Below are 18,533 nucleotides of genomic sequence, written 5' to 3' on the forward strand. Positions count from 1 at the left end.
ATTTTTTATATATTCCAAAATAATATTCCGTGAAGTCTCAGGACTTTTGGAGTTGTGCAGAATAGGTCTCTCAGATTTTCTCCTTTTAGAGTCTAGAATTCCAGCTGCCGGCATTCTCCCTCTTCATGTAAACCTTGTAAAATAAGGGAGAAAGGGCATAAGGATTGTACCATAATGTGTAATAACAACACATAATGCAATAAATTTCAATATAAAAGCATGATGCAAAATGGACATATCACTTACCTCCATTGAATCTACGCGTGTGCCGGCAACACGTGTCTTTCCGCGAGCCAGTTGGTTCCTCTCATCGGCCCGCTATTTAAACAAGGCCAAACGCCTGGCAAGAATCGCACCGCACCACACCTTCGCTCCCCATATCCTCCTTGCACCATTTTCTCCATTCTCCATAGCATCCGGCGAGCACGAAGACGAGTTCTCTGGCATAAAAGCCGGTTGGGTGCCCCGACGAGTTAGGCAACTTGCTGCACCACCTCCCTCCCCGCCCCAGGTCATTTGTGCCATGGGCGAGGCTACAGGCGGGCAAGCGGAGGACCAAGGATGTACCTCAATTTTAGTGGAAGTCCACAATATTTTATATGCGAGTCCATACTCCACTCTCGTAGAAAATGCACCTTTTTCATCAATGCTCTCAGAAGGAATTTGTGTTTTGGCTCTAAACTAAATATTGTTTTGGAGAAGCATCGATGTTGGTAGTAAGAACTAGAGATTTTTCTTTATTTCTAATTATCACATTTTTTGCTTTGAAGTGAATCATGGTTGTGGACATTGTCTATGAATGGGAAGATATCTGTGAACATGAGTTTGATGTGAAAGTTGAACTTGGAACATTGGGCTTGCGTGTGAACTATACCATGTCCAATGGTTCGTCTGTTATTGTTCGGAAAGTAATGGATGTTATTACATGAACCGAAAAAAATATATTTTGTGCCACATCTCGGCATCAGACTTACATAGATCTCAGTCGGTACACGGACATCACAACAGGCATGCTGACTGGATAAACACTTGAACCTAGTTATTATGAATGAAAATTTGTATTGACAACAGTTTTAGATAGCAGGAGACACCTAGCCTGCTCTGCCTCTGCTTGCTTCTTTCCGGCTTCTTCATCTCTTCTTTTGCTTGGGTGAAGAGAGCATCTGATTGCTATTTTCGCTTCTTCAGGAACTCAGCTACATTCTCAAGGGTTGTTGCACACTTTCTTTCAGCCTTTACTAGAGCCACGAGGAAACGAACAGTTGACGACTCGCCTGGCTTGTGTGTAATCTAGCATCATCTGGGAATTTGCACCTTGTGTCTAATCCAGCATCATTAGGGAATGGGCACCTTGTGTGTAATCCAGCCTCATTTTGGAAACATGATCTCGAGGTTGACCATACTTCCCTCCTCGCAGAAATTGCATCCTCACGTGAACTTACTTCTTTTTAGATCAATAGTCAGAGCTATCGAGATCCATTAAGTAGAAGCCAAATAAACATGACTGGGAGAAGTGAATTCAAAAGGAGAAATATAAAAACAGACTCCAAGGTGAGAACACCCACTTCCTACATCAAGCTAAAAACAAAAGCATTAGGACGATTAAGACTCTTATTATTACACATCGAAGAACATGAGGCTAAGACAAATAGAAACTACAAGATATACACATCGATGAACACGAGGCTAAACAAAAGTAATTGAAAGGGTGTTACTTACCAAAGCTCGTTTTACTGGTTCGATGCATCTCCTCTTTAAGAGGCCATGTTCCTTGAAGATGTCCCCAATATCCCATGTTTGGTCTTCATTTCTCCTCTGCATGTTCAGACTGGTAGTTTTAAAATCTCAACATGGCAAGAAAAATATACTAATACTCACACATCTTGTGGGCAACATTACAGCACTCATCTGCCATGTTAGAGCATCTCCAACAGGCGCGCAACATGTGGCACGTTAAAAAATTGTTTACAACATCGGAATAGCCAGTTTTGCAGGCCGCGGAGTGCTGGATCTAGCGTCCGCTGACAAAAAATTGCGCGCGCGCTGCTCCAGCAGACGCGCTATATTTTTTCTCCTTTCTACTCTGACTCGATACACATTTGACTCCGAGTCGATACTGGCATAGATAGATACATAGATAGTTCTCAGCATAGATATAGCATAGATAGATAAAAAATAGATAGTTCAACTACTCCTCTTCATCCGACTCCGCCTCAGTGATGTCCTCCTCCGACGTCTCAATGAAGGCGTCAAGATACTGATCGTCATCGGAGTCCCAGGGCGACGCTGCTCCTAGCTTGATGTTGAATTGAGCGGTCGCCTTCTACGTACGCATGTCCTCGCTATAGGCAGCTCACTCCGCCCTCCTCTTTTCCCTCTCCGCCCTCCTTTGCGCGTAGAACTCGCACTCGTTGATGATGTACTACGGGAAGTCTTGGCGCCACAGCGCCATGGCTTCCTCGTCCATCCCGGTGATGCCAAGATGGTGCCCCCACCTTCGGTTGTCGCGACGATCCTCGTCCATGATAAGCCACAGGGGAGGCACAAGCTCATGCGCCCGCTCCCGTGTCGGCATGTTGGGGAAGTTCATGTCCCTACAAGGCCGCCGAAGGCACCACACCATCATGTCGTACGCGCGAGTGACCTCGTGGGCGGTGTCAAAAGTGTCGAGGCCCAGGCACATCTCGCTGAACCAGATCTCGGCAGAGAGAGCTCCGAAGGGGCGCGCGGGGACGCCGCTGTAGCGCCAAGTTCCCCAGTGGCGCGGTGGCATGGTGGCGCGGTGGCGGCGAGGGGAGAAAGAACGATGAGAGAGCACTAGCGAGGCATAGAGCAGGGAGAGAGTGGTAGCAAGGCATAGAGCGGTGGGAGGGCGCGGGAGGGCATTGGATTTCATAAAGCGCATCGGACACCATGGCCAAAACTAGCGTGCGCCCGACCGCTTTTACCCGCGCACGTGATTCTTTCTCGACGTCCCTGCTATCTCTACTCTCTATCTCTATCTCTACTTAGTACTCTTATAAAAAATAGAGTTGGTGATGATGGTGTGCCTACCATCCTACAATATAGACCGTTAGATTTATATATGGCGGATAGGAACGAAACTATGGAAATTTTGCAAAAAGATACCCACACCCCTCTCCACATTTGAAAATAAGGCCTTCCCTCATTCATCCTATTCTCCCACAAGATAAACTACTCATACAGATGCATCTTTATGTTCCATGCAATGCATGGGCATCTTGCTAGTTCTAAAAAGCTTTCCATCATTTGCCACACTACTGGTTCTAGATGAAGAACCTACCCAAGCATAGCGCAATACAGGAGCGATGCACAATTACAAAGTGATATTATGTTGGACAATGCAAGCTATAACCAATTACTTTTACTGGAACAAAAGCAACCAGGAAATTTGAAGGGTAGGTATGAACAAAATTGGAACTGCACATGTACTGCTAAGAGATTCAATGTACACATTACCAATCGCGGAGGGGTACGATGGTCGCGGCGGCGTCTGTGCATCATGGTCAGGAACGGGAGTCAGTTCATTTTCCACGACAGTGGTGCTTCTGCGCTTTGCGTCGGCTTCCGCAAAGCAGATCCAAGACGGAAGATGGTGCCAGGGAAGAGGCTCCGTGTACAACGACGACGGTGGATCGGCTCCAGTGTGGCGTATGACATTGTCGATGAGGCAGATGGATGTAGTGGATGTGTGCGACGATGAAGAAGGGGAGGAGCACGGAGGCTGCGATACCGTGGAGAAGTCTATTTTGCGGTGTGGATAGAAAATGGGGAGTATTCTGGTGTACTACTCTGGGTGTCGTGGTGGGGTTGGTTGGATAGGGTGAACCTGAAGTGACCAAAACAGCCCCCTACCCACCAGCATTCGTAGGCCTCTTACGAAGGGTATAATGGTAACTTCGCACTACTCGAATCATGGTCGTGGGAGATTTTGCCGCCGACCCAAAAATTTTGTAACACTGAACTCCCCGTCTGGCGTGTTGGGTGATTGGGCTAAGCAACTAGCGAGTAGTACTAGTAACTACTAGTACTCCCTCCGTTTTTATTAACTCTGCATATTAGGTTTGACCGAAGTCAGACTTCCTAAAGTTTGACCAAGTTTATAGAAAAATATAAACATTTACCATAATAAATATGTATGCTGTGAAAGTACATAAGTGCATTCAATAATGAATATAAAGGTATTTATTTTTTATTGTATATGTTAATATTTTTTGTTATAAACTTTGTGAGAGTTTACAAAACATGACTTTAACCAATGCTAATACGTGGACTTAAATAAAAATGGAGGGAGTACACATTTGTTTTCTTAGTTTGTAGTGCAATTAATCATTTGTTGTAATCATGAAATAAATATATTAAGCTACTGACTCCGGATGTAATGGTTTATGCAATTCAATAGTTAGAATCATTGTTGAATTCCAAGATGTATACCCGGTCTATAGTACTTCACAATATGCTCAAACTCACATAATCCCAATCAAATGAAAATGAAAATGCATTTCCTAGTTATTACTTTGTAGGATGCAACAAAACCAACCATAACTCCACATGATCCATTATAAAAGCAAAATTTTGAACACATCCCAATGTCTGAATGAAACATGTGGAGAGAGCTTGTGAAGATGGAGCAATTGTGGGTGAGAGATGTGTGCGCTAAACACACAAGATATACACCCCCTGTAAGAAAGAGAAATAGGACGGGAAAGATTGTATGTATGTAGGCGAGAGAGTAGGAGACAAACCTCATGAGAGAGAGAGAGGAAGAAGTTAGGTCTGTGAGAAAGATGGGGACATGTAATATATGTGAGATGCGTGTGCATACGGATTTTGTACATGTGGAAGGAGAGACAAAGGGTTTGATGAGAGAGATGGAAAAACGTGGACGAGAGGGGAAGGATCTCGTGGGTTGATGGATTGATAATTTTGTGCGGGAGAGGGAGGGGGAGGAGTCAGTCAGCCATCGTCACATCATACTACCTCCAAATGGCCCCGCATTCTCTAGTGCACTCTGGTCGCCGTCTTTGATCTTCTCAATGCCCTCTTTTAAAATTGAGGTGGTGTGCATGCTGGGGTGCAGAGAAGCACAAGCGAGAGTGGTCGCCATATAACCTTGGATGGGGATGAATTGTGTGCTCGGGGGAGGGGGAGTGTGTGTGTGTGTGAGAGAGAGAGAGATATTGAGAGAAATCAAACCTATGGAGAGAATGTGTGTGTATATGACGGAAAGATACATGCTAAATAGGGTTTTCATGAAGAGATTGTGCGTGCGAGATAGAGAGCGATGTGCGGGCCTTGAGGCGGGCAGGGGCTGGGTGAGGGTGTATCGTGCGATGGACAGATGAATCGAGATAGATGGTTGTCATGTTATGGATGCTCCTCTCTCTGTCGCACACACACAAGTACAAATAGAAGATCGTTCTCTCATGTATACACAACATATCGACATCTCTCTATGTCACACTCATGCATGATCATTTGCACATTCACACCTCTCTATGTCTCTATGACACGCACACTGTCTCCACATTGCCCTTCCACCACAACACACATATAGAGACATACACGCACTCTCTCAGTCACACACACAGAATTATTATTAAAAACGTCTAGGGCGCACCTAAAATGTCCAAATCCACGAATTGAAGCCAAATTCAAATATACGGAAATATTGTAGAGTGAAGAACTTTTCCAGGAAAAAGTAGAGTAATATTTGGGGATTATTTTCACACACACAAAAAGGTTCGGTGGATGTCCTTCGAGTGCGACACGATGACGCACCGTTCAGTCCACCGCGTGGCCACGATGCACGCACTTGCACAGGATTCTGCATCGATGCAATGCTAACTCATGTGGTAGTATAAGCGTTCCCTCAGTCTAATGTTTACGTGTACTAGTACGGTGTTCTTTTAAGTTTGACCAACCCTATATAAAACTAAACTAAGCTCCCATATGTGCACTCATTAATATGTCGTCACCGCCGTTGCGCATGTTGGCGCCCGCATGCTCCAGTCGACCATTTCTTGCCCATCACCGAAGTGTCCCTGCCATCCCTGTGCCATGAAGCCGAAGGCTCGCCCACTCACGTCATCTGTAGCCCCTCCTCGCGATGCTGCCACGCTGCCAAGCACAAAGAATTGGTGCCAAACATTTTAATGCATTCTTCTTCTAACACTTTGGCATAATTATCGGAATCCTTGTTTTCACGAAAGACATAATAAAGATGATGCATATGAGGCAACCTCAATTCCATTTTTTTGTAGTTTTATTTTATAGTCTAAACTAGTGATTAAACAAGAAACTAAAAGATTCGATTGCAAGATCTAAAGATATACCTTCATGCACTAACCTCCCCGGCAACGGCGCCGGAAAAGAGCTTGATGTCTACTATGCAACCTTCTTCTTGTAGACGTTGTTAGGCCTCCAAGTGCAGAGGTTTGTAGGACAGTAGCAATTTTCCCTCAAGTGGGTGACCTAAGGTTTATCAATCCGTGGGAGGCGTTGGATAAAGATGGTCTCTCTCAAACAACCCTGCAACCAAATAACAAAGAGTCTCTTGTCTCCTCAACACACCCAATACGATGGTAAATTTTATAGGTGCACTAGTTCGGCTAAGAGATGGTGATACAAGTGCAATATGGATGGTAGACATAGGTTTTTGTAATCTGAAAATATAAAAACAGAAAGGTAGCAAGTGGTAAAAGTGAGCGAAAATGGTATTGCAATGCTTGGAAACAAGGCCTAGGGTCCATACTTTCACTAGTGTAAGTTCTCTAAACAATGATAACATAATTATATCATATAACAATCCCTCAATGTGCAACAAAGAGTCACTCCAAAGTCACTAATAGCGGAGAACAAACAAAGAGATTATTGTAGGGTACGAAACCACCTCAAAGTTATTCTTTCTAGTCGATCTATTGGGCTATTCCTATAAGTGTCACAAACAGCCCTAGAGTTCGTACTAAAATAACACCTTAAGACACACATCAACCAAAACCCTAATGTCACCTAGATACTCCAATGTCACGACAAGTATCCACGGTTTTGATTATACGACATGCATCACACGATCTCAGATTCATCTATTCAAACCAACACAAAGAACTTCGAAGAGTGCCCCAAAGTTTCTACCGGAGTTTCAAGACGAAAATGTGTGCCAACCCCTATGCATAAGTTCACAAGGTCACAGAACCCGCAAGTTGATCACCAAAACATACACCAAGTAGATCATGTGAATATCCCATTGTCACTAGAGATAAACACATGCAAGACATACATCAAGTGTTCTCGAATCCTTAAAGACTCAGTCCGATAAGATAACTTCAAAAGGAAAAACTCAATCCATTACAAGAAGGTAGAGGGGGAGAAACATCATATGATCCAACTATAATAGCAAAGCTCGCGATACATCAAGATTGTGCCAAATCAAGAACACGACAGAGAGAGAGAGAGAGAGAGAGAGATCAAACACATAGCTACTGGTACATACCCTCAGCCCCGAGGGTGAACTACTCCCTCCTCGTCATGGAGAGTGCCGGGATGATGAAGATGGCCACCGTTGACAATTTCCCCTTTTGGCAGTGTGCCGGAACAGGGTCTCGATTGGTTTTTGGTGGCTACATAGGCTTGCGGCGGCGGAACTCCTGATCTAGGATTATTTCTAGAGGTTTGGGGATATATAAGAGGTGTTGGCGTTGAGAACAAGTCAAGGGGGCGCGCCCTAGGGGGTGGGTGCCCTCCACCCTTGTGGATGCCTCGTGGCTCTTCTCTGATATCTTTTCATTGAAGTATTTTTTATATTTTCTAAAAATAATCTCTGTTAATTTTCAGGTCAATTGGACTCCGTTTGATATTCCTTTTCTGCGAAAGTCAAAAATAAGGAAAAATAGAAACGGGCACTGGGCTCTAGGTTAATAGGTTAGTCCCAAAAATCATATAAAATAGCAAATAAATGCATATAAAACATCCAAGATAGATTATATAATAGCATGGAACAATCAAAAATTATAGATACATTGGAGACGTATCAAGCATCCCCAAGCTTAATTCAAGCTCGTCCTCTAGTAGGTAAATGATAAAAACATAATTTTTGATGTGGAATGCTAACTAAAATATTCATCCATGTAATTTTTATTTATGGTGGCACGAATGTTCAGATCCATAAGATTCAAAACAAAAGTTTAATATTGACATAAAACAATAATACTTCAAGCAAACTAACAAGGCAATTATGTCTTCTCAAAATAACATGGCCAAAGAAAGCTTATCCCTACAAAATCATATAGTCTGGCTATGCTCCATCTTCATCACACAAAATAATCAAATCATGCACAACTCCGATGACAAGCCAAGTAAGTATTTCATACTTTTGATGTTCTCAAACCTTTTCAACTTTCACGCAATACATGAGCGTGAGCCATGGACATAGCACTATAGGTGGAATAGAATATGGTGGTTGTAGAGAAGACAAAGAAGGAGATAGTCTCACATCAACTAGGCATATTAACGGGCTATGGAGATGCCCATCAATAGATATCAATGTGAGTGAGTAGGGATTGCCATGCAACGGATGCACTAGAGCTATAAGTTTATGAAAGCTCAAAAAGAAACTAAGTGGGTGTGCATCCAACTTGCTTGCTCATGAAGACCTATGGCATTTTGAGGAAGCCCATCGTTGAAATATAGAAGCCAAGCTCTATAATGAAAAATTCCAACTAGTATATGAAAATGACAATATAGGAGACTCTCTATCATGAAGATCATGGTGCTACTTTGAATCACAAGTGTGGAGAAAAGGATAGTAACATTGTCCCTTCTCTCTTTTTCTCTCTTTTTTCTTTTTATCTTTTTATCTTTTTTGGGCCTTTTTTATTTGGCCTTTCTCTCTTTTTTATTTCCTCACATGGTACAATGCTCTAATAATGATGATCATCACACTTTTATTTACTTACAACTCAAAAATTAGAACTCGATACTTAGAACAAAATATGACTCTATATGAATACCTCTGGCGGTGTACCGGGATGTGCAATGAATCAAAAGTGACATGTATGAAGGAATTATGAACGGTCGCTTTGCCACAAATACGATGTCAACTACATGATCATGCAAAGCAATATGACAATGATGGAACGTGTCATAATAAACGGAACGGTGGAATATTGCATGGCAATATATCTCGGAATGGCTATGGAAATGCCATAATAGGTAGGTATGGTGGCTGTTTTGAGGAAGGTATATGGTGGGTCTATGGTACCGGCGAAAGTTGCGCGGTACTAGAGGGGCTAGCAACGGTGGAAGGGTGAGAGTGCGTATAATCCATGGACTCAACATTAGTCATAAAGAACTCACATACTTATTGCAAAAATCTATTAGTCATCTAAACGAAGTACTACGTGCATGCTCCTAGGGGGATAGATTGGTAGGAAAAGACCATCGCTCGTCCCCGACCGCCGTTCATAAGGAAGACAATCAAAAAATATCTCATGCTCCAACTTCGTTACATAACGGTTCACCATACGTGCATGCTACGGGACTCACAAACCTGAACACAAGTATTTCTAAAATTCACAACTACTCACTAGCATGACTCTAATATCACCATCTTCATATCTTAAAACAATCATAAGGAATCAAACTTCTCATAGTATTCAATGTACTTTATATGAAAGTTTTTATTATATCCCTCTTGGATGCCTATCATATTAGGACTAAATTTACAACCAAAGCAAATTACCATGCTGTTTAGAGACTCTCAAAATGATATAAATGAAGCATGAGAGTTCAAAAATTTCTTCAAAATCAAACTACCGGCATGCTCTAAAAATATATAAGTGAAGCACTAGAGCAAATGACGACTACTCCAAAAGATATAAGTGAAGATCAATGAGTAGTTGAATAATTATGTAACTATGTGAAGACACCTTCTCATAAATAAAATTTCAGATCTTAAGATATTATTCAAATAGCAAGCAAAACAAAATAAAATGACATTGCAAGGATAGCATATATCATGTGAAGAAGCAAAAACTTAGGCTCAACCAAAACTGACCGATAGTTATTGAGGAAGAAAGGTGGGATGACAACCGGGGCACCCCCAAGCTTAGATGCTTGAGACTTATTGAAATATTGACTAGGGATTACTTGGGCATCCCCAAGCTTGAGATTTTGTGTCTCCTTAATTCCTCTCATATCACGGTTTCCCTAATTCTTAAAAACTTCATCCACACAAAACTCAACAAGAACTCATGAGATAAGTTAGTATAAATCCACACAAAACCTTATCATTCTATATTGTAGAAAATAACTAAAATTATTATTTGATATTGACTACTAAATGCCTCTGCATATTTAATACTCCTATCCTCAAATAGAATCATTAAACAAGCAAACATATGCAAACAACGCAAACATAACAGCAATTGTCAAAACAGGACAGTCTGTAAAGAATGCAAGAGGGATCATACTTCCCTAACTCCAAAAATTCTAAACAATTACCACACTGTAGAAAATTTGTTGTTCCTCATTGTGTAAAAAATTTAAGATTTTATCATGTTCTGACTATTCACAAATATTCAAACAATGATAGAAAAAAATTTGTTTGCAAAACAGCAACATACAGACATGGGAAATAAGCATGGTAAAGGCTATACTTGACCTTTTTATTGAACTAAAAGATGCAAAAAATTACTCTAAATAACAGCAATAGAATCCTAATAAAATAAAATAACACTCCAAGCAAAACACATATCATGTGGTGAATAAAAATATAGCTCCAATAAAGTTACCGATGAATGAAGATGAAAGAGGGGATGCCATCCGGGGCATCCCCAAGCTTAGGCTCTTGTTTGTCCTTGAATATTACCTTGGGGTGCCTTGGTCATCCCCAAGCTTATGCCCTTGCCACTCCTTATTCCATAGTCCATCGAATCTTCACCCCAAAATTGAAAACTTCACAAGACAAAACTCAACAGAAAACTCGTAAGCTCCGTTAGTATAAGAAAGCAAATCACCACTTAGGTACTGTCAAGACAAGATTCATAATTTTTCTCACATAGTGCCTACTGTACCATATCATTTTTACAATTTATATTAAGTAATATAAGCCATAGAAACTAGAAAACAAGCAAACTATGCATCAAAGATGGAATCTGTCAAAAACATAACAGTGTGTAGTAATCTCTAACTCTCGAATACTTCTGTAACTCCAAAAATTCTGAAAAAATAGGAAAACCTAAGAAATTTTCTTATTAATCTTATAAAAAAATAATCAGTATTTTATCACGCATCTATTAAAAATGAGAATTGTTTTCCTGAGTGCAAAAGTTTCTGTTTTTCAGCAAGATCAAATCAACTATCGCCATAGAACATGCTAAATGCTTTACTTGGCACTTTATTGAAATAAAAGATATAAAACATGGTTAATACAGTAGCATAATCATGTGAGCACACTAAAACAGTAGGGGTAAATATTGGTTGTCTCCCAACAAGCGCTTTTCTTTATTGTCTTTCTAGCTAGGCATGATGATTTCAATGATGCTCACATAGAAGATACGAATTGAAACAGAACGGGAGCATCATGAAGCATATGACTAGCACATTTAAGTCTGACCCACTTCCTATGCATAGGGATGTTTGTTGGGGAACGTAGTAATTTCAAAAAAATTGCTATGCACACGCAAGATCATGGTAATGCATAGCAATGAGAGGGAAGAGTATCGTCCACATACCCTCGTAGACCGTAAGCGGAAGCGTTATGAGAACGCGGTTGATGTAGTCGAACCTCTTCATGATCCGACCGATCCAAGTACCGAACGCACGACACCTCCGAGTTCAGCACACGTTCAGCTCGATGACGTCCCACGAACTCCGATCCAGTGGAGCTTCATGGGAGAGTTCCGTCAGCACGATGGCGTGATGATGGTGATGATGTTGCTACCGACGAAGGGCTTCACCTAAGCACTGCTACGATATGATCGGGGTGGATTATGGTGGAGGGGGGCACCACACACGGCTAAGGGATCAATAATCAACTTGTGTGTTCCAGGGTGCCCCCTAGCCCCGTATATAAAGGAGCAAGGGGGGAGGTCAGCCGGCTCTGTAGGGCGTGCCAGGAGGAGGAGTCCTCCTCCTAGTAGGAGTAGGACTCCCCTTTCCTACTCCTACTAGGAGGAGGAAAGGAAGGGGGGAGGGGAGAAGGAAGGAGAGGGAGGAAAGGAGGAAAGGGGGGCCGCCCCCTAGTCCAATTCGGTTTGGGCTAGGGGGGCGCGTGCCCTGCCTCCACTCTTCCACCACTTGGCCCATGAGGCCCAATACTTCTTCCCTGTCTTCCTGTAACTCCCGGGTACTCCGAAAAATACCCGAATCACTCTGAACCTTTCCGGTGTCCGAATATAGTCGTCCAATATATCAATCTTTACGTCTCAACCATTTCGAGACTCCCCGTCATGTCCCCGATCTCATCCAGGACTCCGGACTACCTTCAGTACATCAAATCACATAAACTCATAATACCGACCGTCACCGAACGTTAAGCGTGCGGACCCTACGGGTTCGAGAACTATATAGACATGACTGAGACACATCTCCGGTCAATAACCAATAGCGGAACCTGGATGTTCATATTGGCTCCTACATATTCTATGAAGATATTTATCAGTCAAACCGCATAACAACATACGTTGTTCCCTTTGTCATCGGTATGTTACTTGCCCGAGATTCAATCGTCGGTATCTCAATACCTATTTCAATCTCGTTATCAGCAAGTCCCTTTACTCGTTCCGCAATGCATCATCCTGTAACTAACTCATTAGTCACATTGCTTGCAAGGCTTATAGTGATGTGCATTACCGAGAGGGCCCAGAGATACCTCTCCGACAATCGGAGTGACAAATCCTATTCTCGATCTATGCCAACTCAACGAACACCATCGGAGACACCTGTAGAGCACCTTTATAATCACACAGTTACGTTGTGACGTTTGTTAGCACACAAAGTGTTCTTCCGGTAATCGGGAGTTGCATAATCTCATAGTCACAGGAACATGTATAAGTCATGAAGAAAGCAATAGTAGTAAACTAAATGGTCAATTGCTAAGCTAACGGAATGGGTCATGTCAATCACTTCATTCTCCTAACGATGTGATCCCATTTATCAAATGACAACTCATGTCTATGGTTAGGAAACATAACCATCTTTGACCAACGAGCTAGTCAAGTAGAGGCATACTAGTGACACTCTGTTTGTCTATGTATTCACACATGTATTATGTTTCCGGTTAATACAATTCTAGCATGAATAATAAACATTTATCATGAAATAAGGAAAAAAATAATAACTTTATTATTGCCTCTAGGGCATATTTCCTTCAGTCTCCCACTTTCACTAGTGTCAATAATCTAATTCACATCTTTATGTGATTAGTTCACATCTCCGTGTGGCTAATACCCAAAGGGTTTATTAGAGTAAATAATCTAGTTCACATCGCTATGTGATTAACACCCAAAGAGTGATCATGTTTTGCTTGTGAGAGAAGTTTAGTCTACGGGTCTGCAACATTCAGATCCGTATGTATTTCGCAAATTTCTATGTCTACAATGCTCTGCACGGGGCTACTCTAGCTAATTGCTCCCACTTTCAATATGTATCCAGATCGAGACTTAGAGTCATCTAGATCGATGTAAAAAGCTTGCATCGACGTAACTCTTTACGACGAACTCTTTTATCACCTCCATAACCGAGAAATATTTCCTTAGTCCTCTAAGGATAATTTTGACCGCTGTCCAGTGATCTACTCCTAGATCACTATTGTACTCCCTTGCCAGAAAGATGCTAAGGTATACAATAGGACTGGTAAACAGCATATCATACTTTATAGAACCTATAACTGAGGCATAGGGAATGACTTTTCATTCTCTTTCTATTTTCTGCTATGGTCGGGTTTTGAGTATTTACTCAACTTCACACCTTGCAATACAGGTAAGAACTCCTTCTTTGACTGTTCCATTTTGAACTACTTCAAAATCTTGTCAAGGTATGTACTCATTGAAAAAACTTATCAAGCGTCTTGATCTATCTCTATAGATCTTGATGCTCAATGTGTAAGCAGCTTCATCGAGGTCTTTCTTTGAAAAAATCTTTTCAAACACTCCTTTATGCTATCTAGAAAATTCTACATTATTTCCGATTAACAATATGTCATTCACATATACTTATCAGTAATGCTGTAGTGCTCCCACTCACTTTCTTGTAAACACAGGCTTCACTGCAAGTCTATATAAAACCGTATACTTTGATCTCTTTATCAAAGCATATATTTCAACTCCGAGATGCTTGCACCAGTCCATAGATGGATCGTTGGAGCTTGCTCACTTTTTAGTACCTTTAGGATCGACAAAACCTTCTGGTTGCATCATATACAACTCTTCTTTTAAGATATCCATTAAGGAATACAGTTTTGACATTCATTTGCTAGATTTCATAAAATGTGGCAACTGCTAACATGATTCGGACATACTTTTAAGCATCAATACGAGTGAGAAAATCTCATCGTAATCAACACCTTGAACTTGTCGAAAACATTTTTTCGACAATTCGAGCTTTGTAGATAGTAACACTACTGACGGTGTCCTGGACTTGGGGGTACTCAACACGTCATCTCCCGATCTGTTAGATTGGGCCGAGGACCCCCATGGCCATATACTCATGGGCCAATTCGGACAGCTGCCGCATACATGAAAGATTCCACAAGACTTGGTGATCAAGACAAGGACTCCTCCCACCGGCGTATTCGGCTAGGACTCTTGTTATCTTAGGCCTTTGGTGCATTATATAAACCGAGGCCAGGCTAGTCGATAGAGAATATATACATACAATCATACCATAGGCTAGCTTCTAGGGTTTAGCCTCCACGATCTCGTGGTAGATCAGCTCTTGTAATACTCATATCATCAATATCAATCAAGTAGGACGTAGGGTATTACCTCCATCAAGAGGGCCCGAACCTTGGTAAAACATCATGTCCCCTGCCTCATGTTACCATCGATCCTAGATGCATAGTTCGGGGCCCCCTACCCGAGATCTGCCAGTTTTGACACCGACATTGGTGCTTCCATTGAGAGTTCCGTTGTGTGATCAGCAAAAGGATCAATGGCTCGCCCGCAGGTCAGCTGTGGCACCGGCATCTTCATCGCCGGCTTGACTGAGGACCATGCTCCATCTCCGATCGTCATGTTCGGACGGGGGCCTTCTTCAACATCAACTCCGATCTCTATCATGATCATAGAGGAGTCGTCCATGGAGCTCGAGGGCTCAACGTCAACTTTGCCCTCGGGCGGCCGTGCTGTTTTTATGGACAGCGAACTTGTATTCGCCGTCACCGCCTCCTCGAGCGTCGGTTTGACGATTTCTTTGGTGGAATAGTGCAGAATTAAGTCTACAACAGTCATGCAAAATTCTGTCGAGTTCCGATGGAGGAATTTCCAACAATCTACGATATACCAGAGCCCTGTCAAATCTGGACGGGAATCTGGATGAGTTTAGGGCGTGGTCTCCAGATCCTAGCTCGAAGGTCCTTTGGAAGATCCAACCGTTCATCTACTGCAGAATTCCCCATATCTACCACCCCTCCAAATTTCAGCTCGATCTGACGGTTCAAACACCGGGAACCTTCCGATGAGTGGACCAATTTTCGGATCCATTTTCTGCGAAAATACGGATCCGACCCGAATTCATGTTTCTTTAGGAACGTGATATTAGACAACCTTTTTAGAGGAATTCTCTTCTAGGGTATTGTGCGTTGTTTTTAAACATGTGCCCGTAAATTGTTAAACCTCCTCTGAGGTCATCTTCATCATCATGCTGGTGTCAAACCAGTCCGGCAATATTGCTCCAAGGCTGCCGACCTGCGCTAGACACGTCGTCACTTTGTTGAGCCGAGCTCAACTTCTTCAGATCATCATCTCGGCAAGCCGAACAAGAGTCCGGCATCGCGAAGGATAAATCATCACCAACATCGCTGCCCCACAGATTACACGGAGCGGGCACACCGGCATCGCCGCATGGTCACTTTATCAAGACGGCATCAACCACGTCACGACCGGCATCGGCAGGGCCGCACTATCGTTTCTTCAAGCCGATGTCCATCATGCCGACCTACTTCTACTCATCGGCTAAGATCGAGGCTTCGACATCTCGGCTGGACCGGGGGCTTCGCCATCTCTTCATCAACCTACTCCGGAGACTTCAGCGTCACTAGTTGACCAGCTTCGTCACGTTAGCTGGACCGAGGGATTTGCCTCCGCAAGCCAACTTTGCCAGCATCGCCATACTGTCGCTTTATCGCCCATCAGGCAATGGGTGTGCGGATCGAGTCCCAATTTTGGGAGTCGCCTTTCTTCGGATTGCTACAACAAATAAACCAGGTGCTATTAATCCTAGTAATTTTTGCTTGTTGGAGTTTATTTTTCCCAAGAAATTATTACTCTGGTTTGTTCCTGTACACAGGTCTATCGAATGATGTCCGCATTAACGACGGTCGCGTGGTGGTTTGCTCAGTTTCCGTACATAGTCCGGCGAATGCCGCATCCGGAACTCGGACCGACCTGTGAATTCAGGCTTTGCCACACCTTTACCGCATCATGTCAATGCCCTGCATCGACATTGACTTCGGCGCCAGGCCATATTTCTTTTATTACTCACTTTGCATAAATTATTTATTATGCAACATTTTTTTAATTACCATTACTATTATCTTCGGTTTGCACTATTTTTTGTGCACAGGAAAATGATCCGGGTTGGGCAGTATCGTCAACTCGGCGTACTGACGTACCACGTCACCTCGGCTGGACGGGGGGCTTCGTCAACACTTCATTACCCCATGCCGGGGACTTTGGCATCACTCTGCCAGCCTGCATTGACCGTGCTATGTCACCACTTCGGAGTGCCGAGCCCTTTGCTCCGCCAGCTCGGGACCGGCTTGGGGGATGGAACCTCGTCCCGCATCAAGCTCGGACCGCATCATCAATACCGAACACATTAACCAGCTAAGTTGCCTTCATGCTCAAAGTTTTAAATTTTTAACTTGTGTTCGGTTCGACCAAGCATTATACTTTTTTGGAAAAAAGTTGCTTGTAAAAAATTTCCTTGTCCAAACTTTTTTTGTGACGCGCAAATTCAAATACCCTGTTTATTTGGGGGCTTCCTTTATGAAGCTTTTCCTCTTGCATATGATTATACTTGTACGGCTTCGTTCCTTGTTCGTGTATTATGCCACAATATGCACCATATTGACTTAAGCGATTTGCAAGCTGGGTTGCCACGCTCCTGTGCTTACCCCTACGTTCCCGGTTGTTCGGCTAGGGAGTAAAGGGAGCACCTCTGCGATTGTCACAACCGGGTCCTCCGAGCTCTGACCTCAGACTGGGTGAAGCCGAAAGCTAGCACTCTTATTGTTTTCAATCATGGTCGGTACACAACGGAACTCATGAGTACAAAAAATCTATTGCACAAGTCTCATAGTAATAATGAGCACCGAAGAAAGGTATCGATGGGGGTACTATTTTCTTCGAAGATGCTTCTTACACTTCATCTGTAATATAGCATAAGTTCCCTGAGCACGCTTTGTCTGTTACAGCCTTATGGCCCGGTTGCCTGGTTATCGGAAACACTGTCGATATTCTCGACAGGTGGAGTACATAACACTTTTCGGTCCTTGACCAAAGAGGGAGAAGTCGACGGTCGGTTAAGACACGTTTAAAGTTCGGGTGAACAAAAATATGATATTAGTACTTCGGTACATACAATCATTATACATAAAATCCTTCTATCCAAGTCACTTGGGGGCTTTTACATTTATATGAGCCGTTTTATAATAAGTGTTCTTCTTCTTAGTTGTTGCAAAGTTTTTATTACTATTATTATTCATCACTCCTTTTTCGACATGAGTGTGTGGTCACTAGCTGGGGAGCCTAATTTCTCTCTCAAAGCCGCTAGAGTTTAGTTTGCTAAACTGGCCTAATGAGAAGTACTCCGCCTTCGGGATAGGAGGTTGAAGCCTTAGGCTGACCCGCTTGAAGACTTGAGATAGGATGTGACATGTTAAAGCACGACAGAAGCACTCTTTTTTTCTAAGACCAATTTTTGGATTGGCACCGAACACTTGATCTTGTTCGGACGTCAAGTTTTTACTGACGTTTTTTGGTTTTCCAAGCTTATGACACTTTTAAACTATTTTTGTGTTTTCAGCACAAGTCTCGCAGTGCAACGCCGGACACCTTTAGAGATTCGGCAAAAACATCCTCGGATATTGCTATATATGCATCGGTTTCGAATTGTGTCTTCGGTCAATAGTTGGGTTGCCCGGATCCTGCACTTGCTTCCTACGTTCCGCTTTGTTCGGCTAGGCGTGCAAAGGGAGAACCACTACGATTGTGCTTCCAGCTCACATGGTTAAGCACCTCAGTGCAGAAAGCCGAAAACTGACTGTCACAATAAGCGTAAACTGGTCAGCG

General features: G+C 42.8%; 1 protein-coding gene across 1 annotated transcript; it reads right to left on the reverse strand.

The window, feature by feature from the left end:
• Nucleotides 1-2,422: 2,422 nt before the first annotated feature.
• On the reverse strand, nt 2,423-2,773 carry LOC147959369 (ethylene-responsive transcription factor ERF016-like). Its single transcript, XM_087532631.1, has one exon. It carries the CDS (start codon nt 2,771-2,773, stop codon nt 2,423-2,425), a length of 351 nt encoding a protein of 116 aa, XP_087388757.1.
• Between the last annotated feature and the right edge of the window lie 15,760 nt (nt 2,774-18,533).

The sequence above is a fragment of the Triticum urartu genome, chromosome 7A (assembly GCF_056163025.1).
Source record: "Triticum urartu cultivar PI428250 chromosome 7A, HENAU_Tu73, whole genome shotgun sequence".
Taxonomy (NCBI): domain Eukaryota; kingdom Viridiplantae; phylum Streptophyta; class Magnoliopsida; order Poales; family Poaceae; genus Triticum; species Triticum urartu.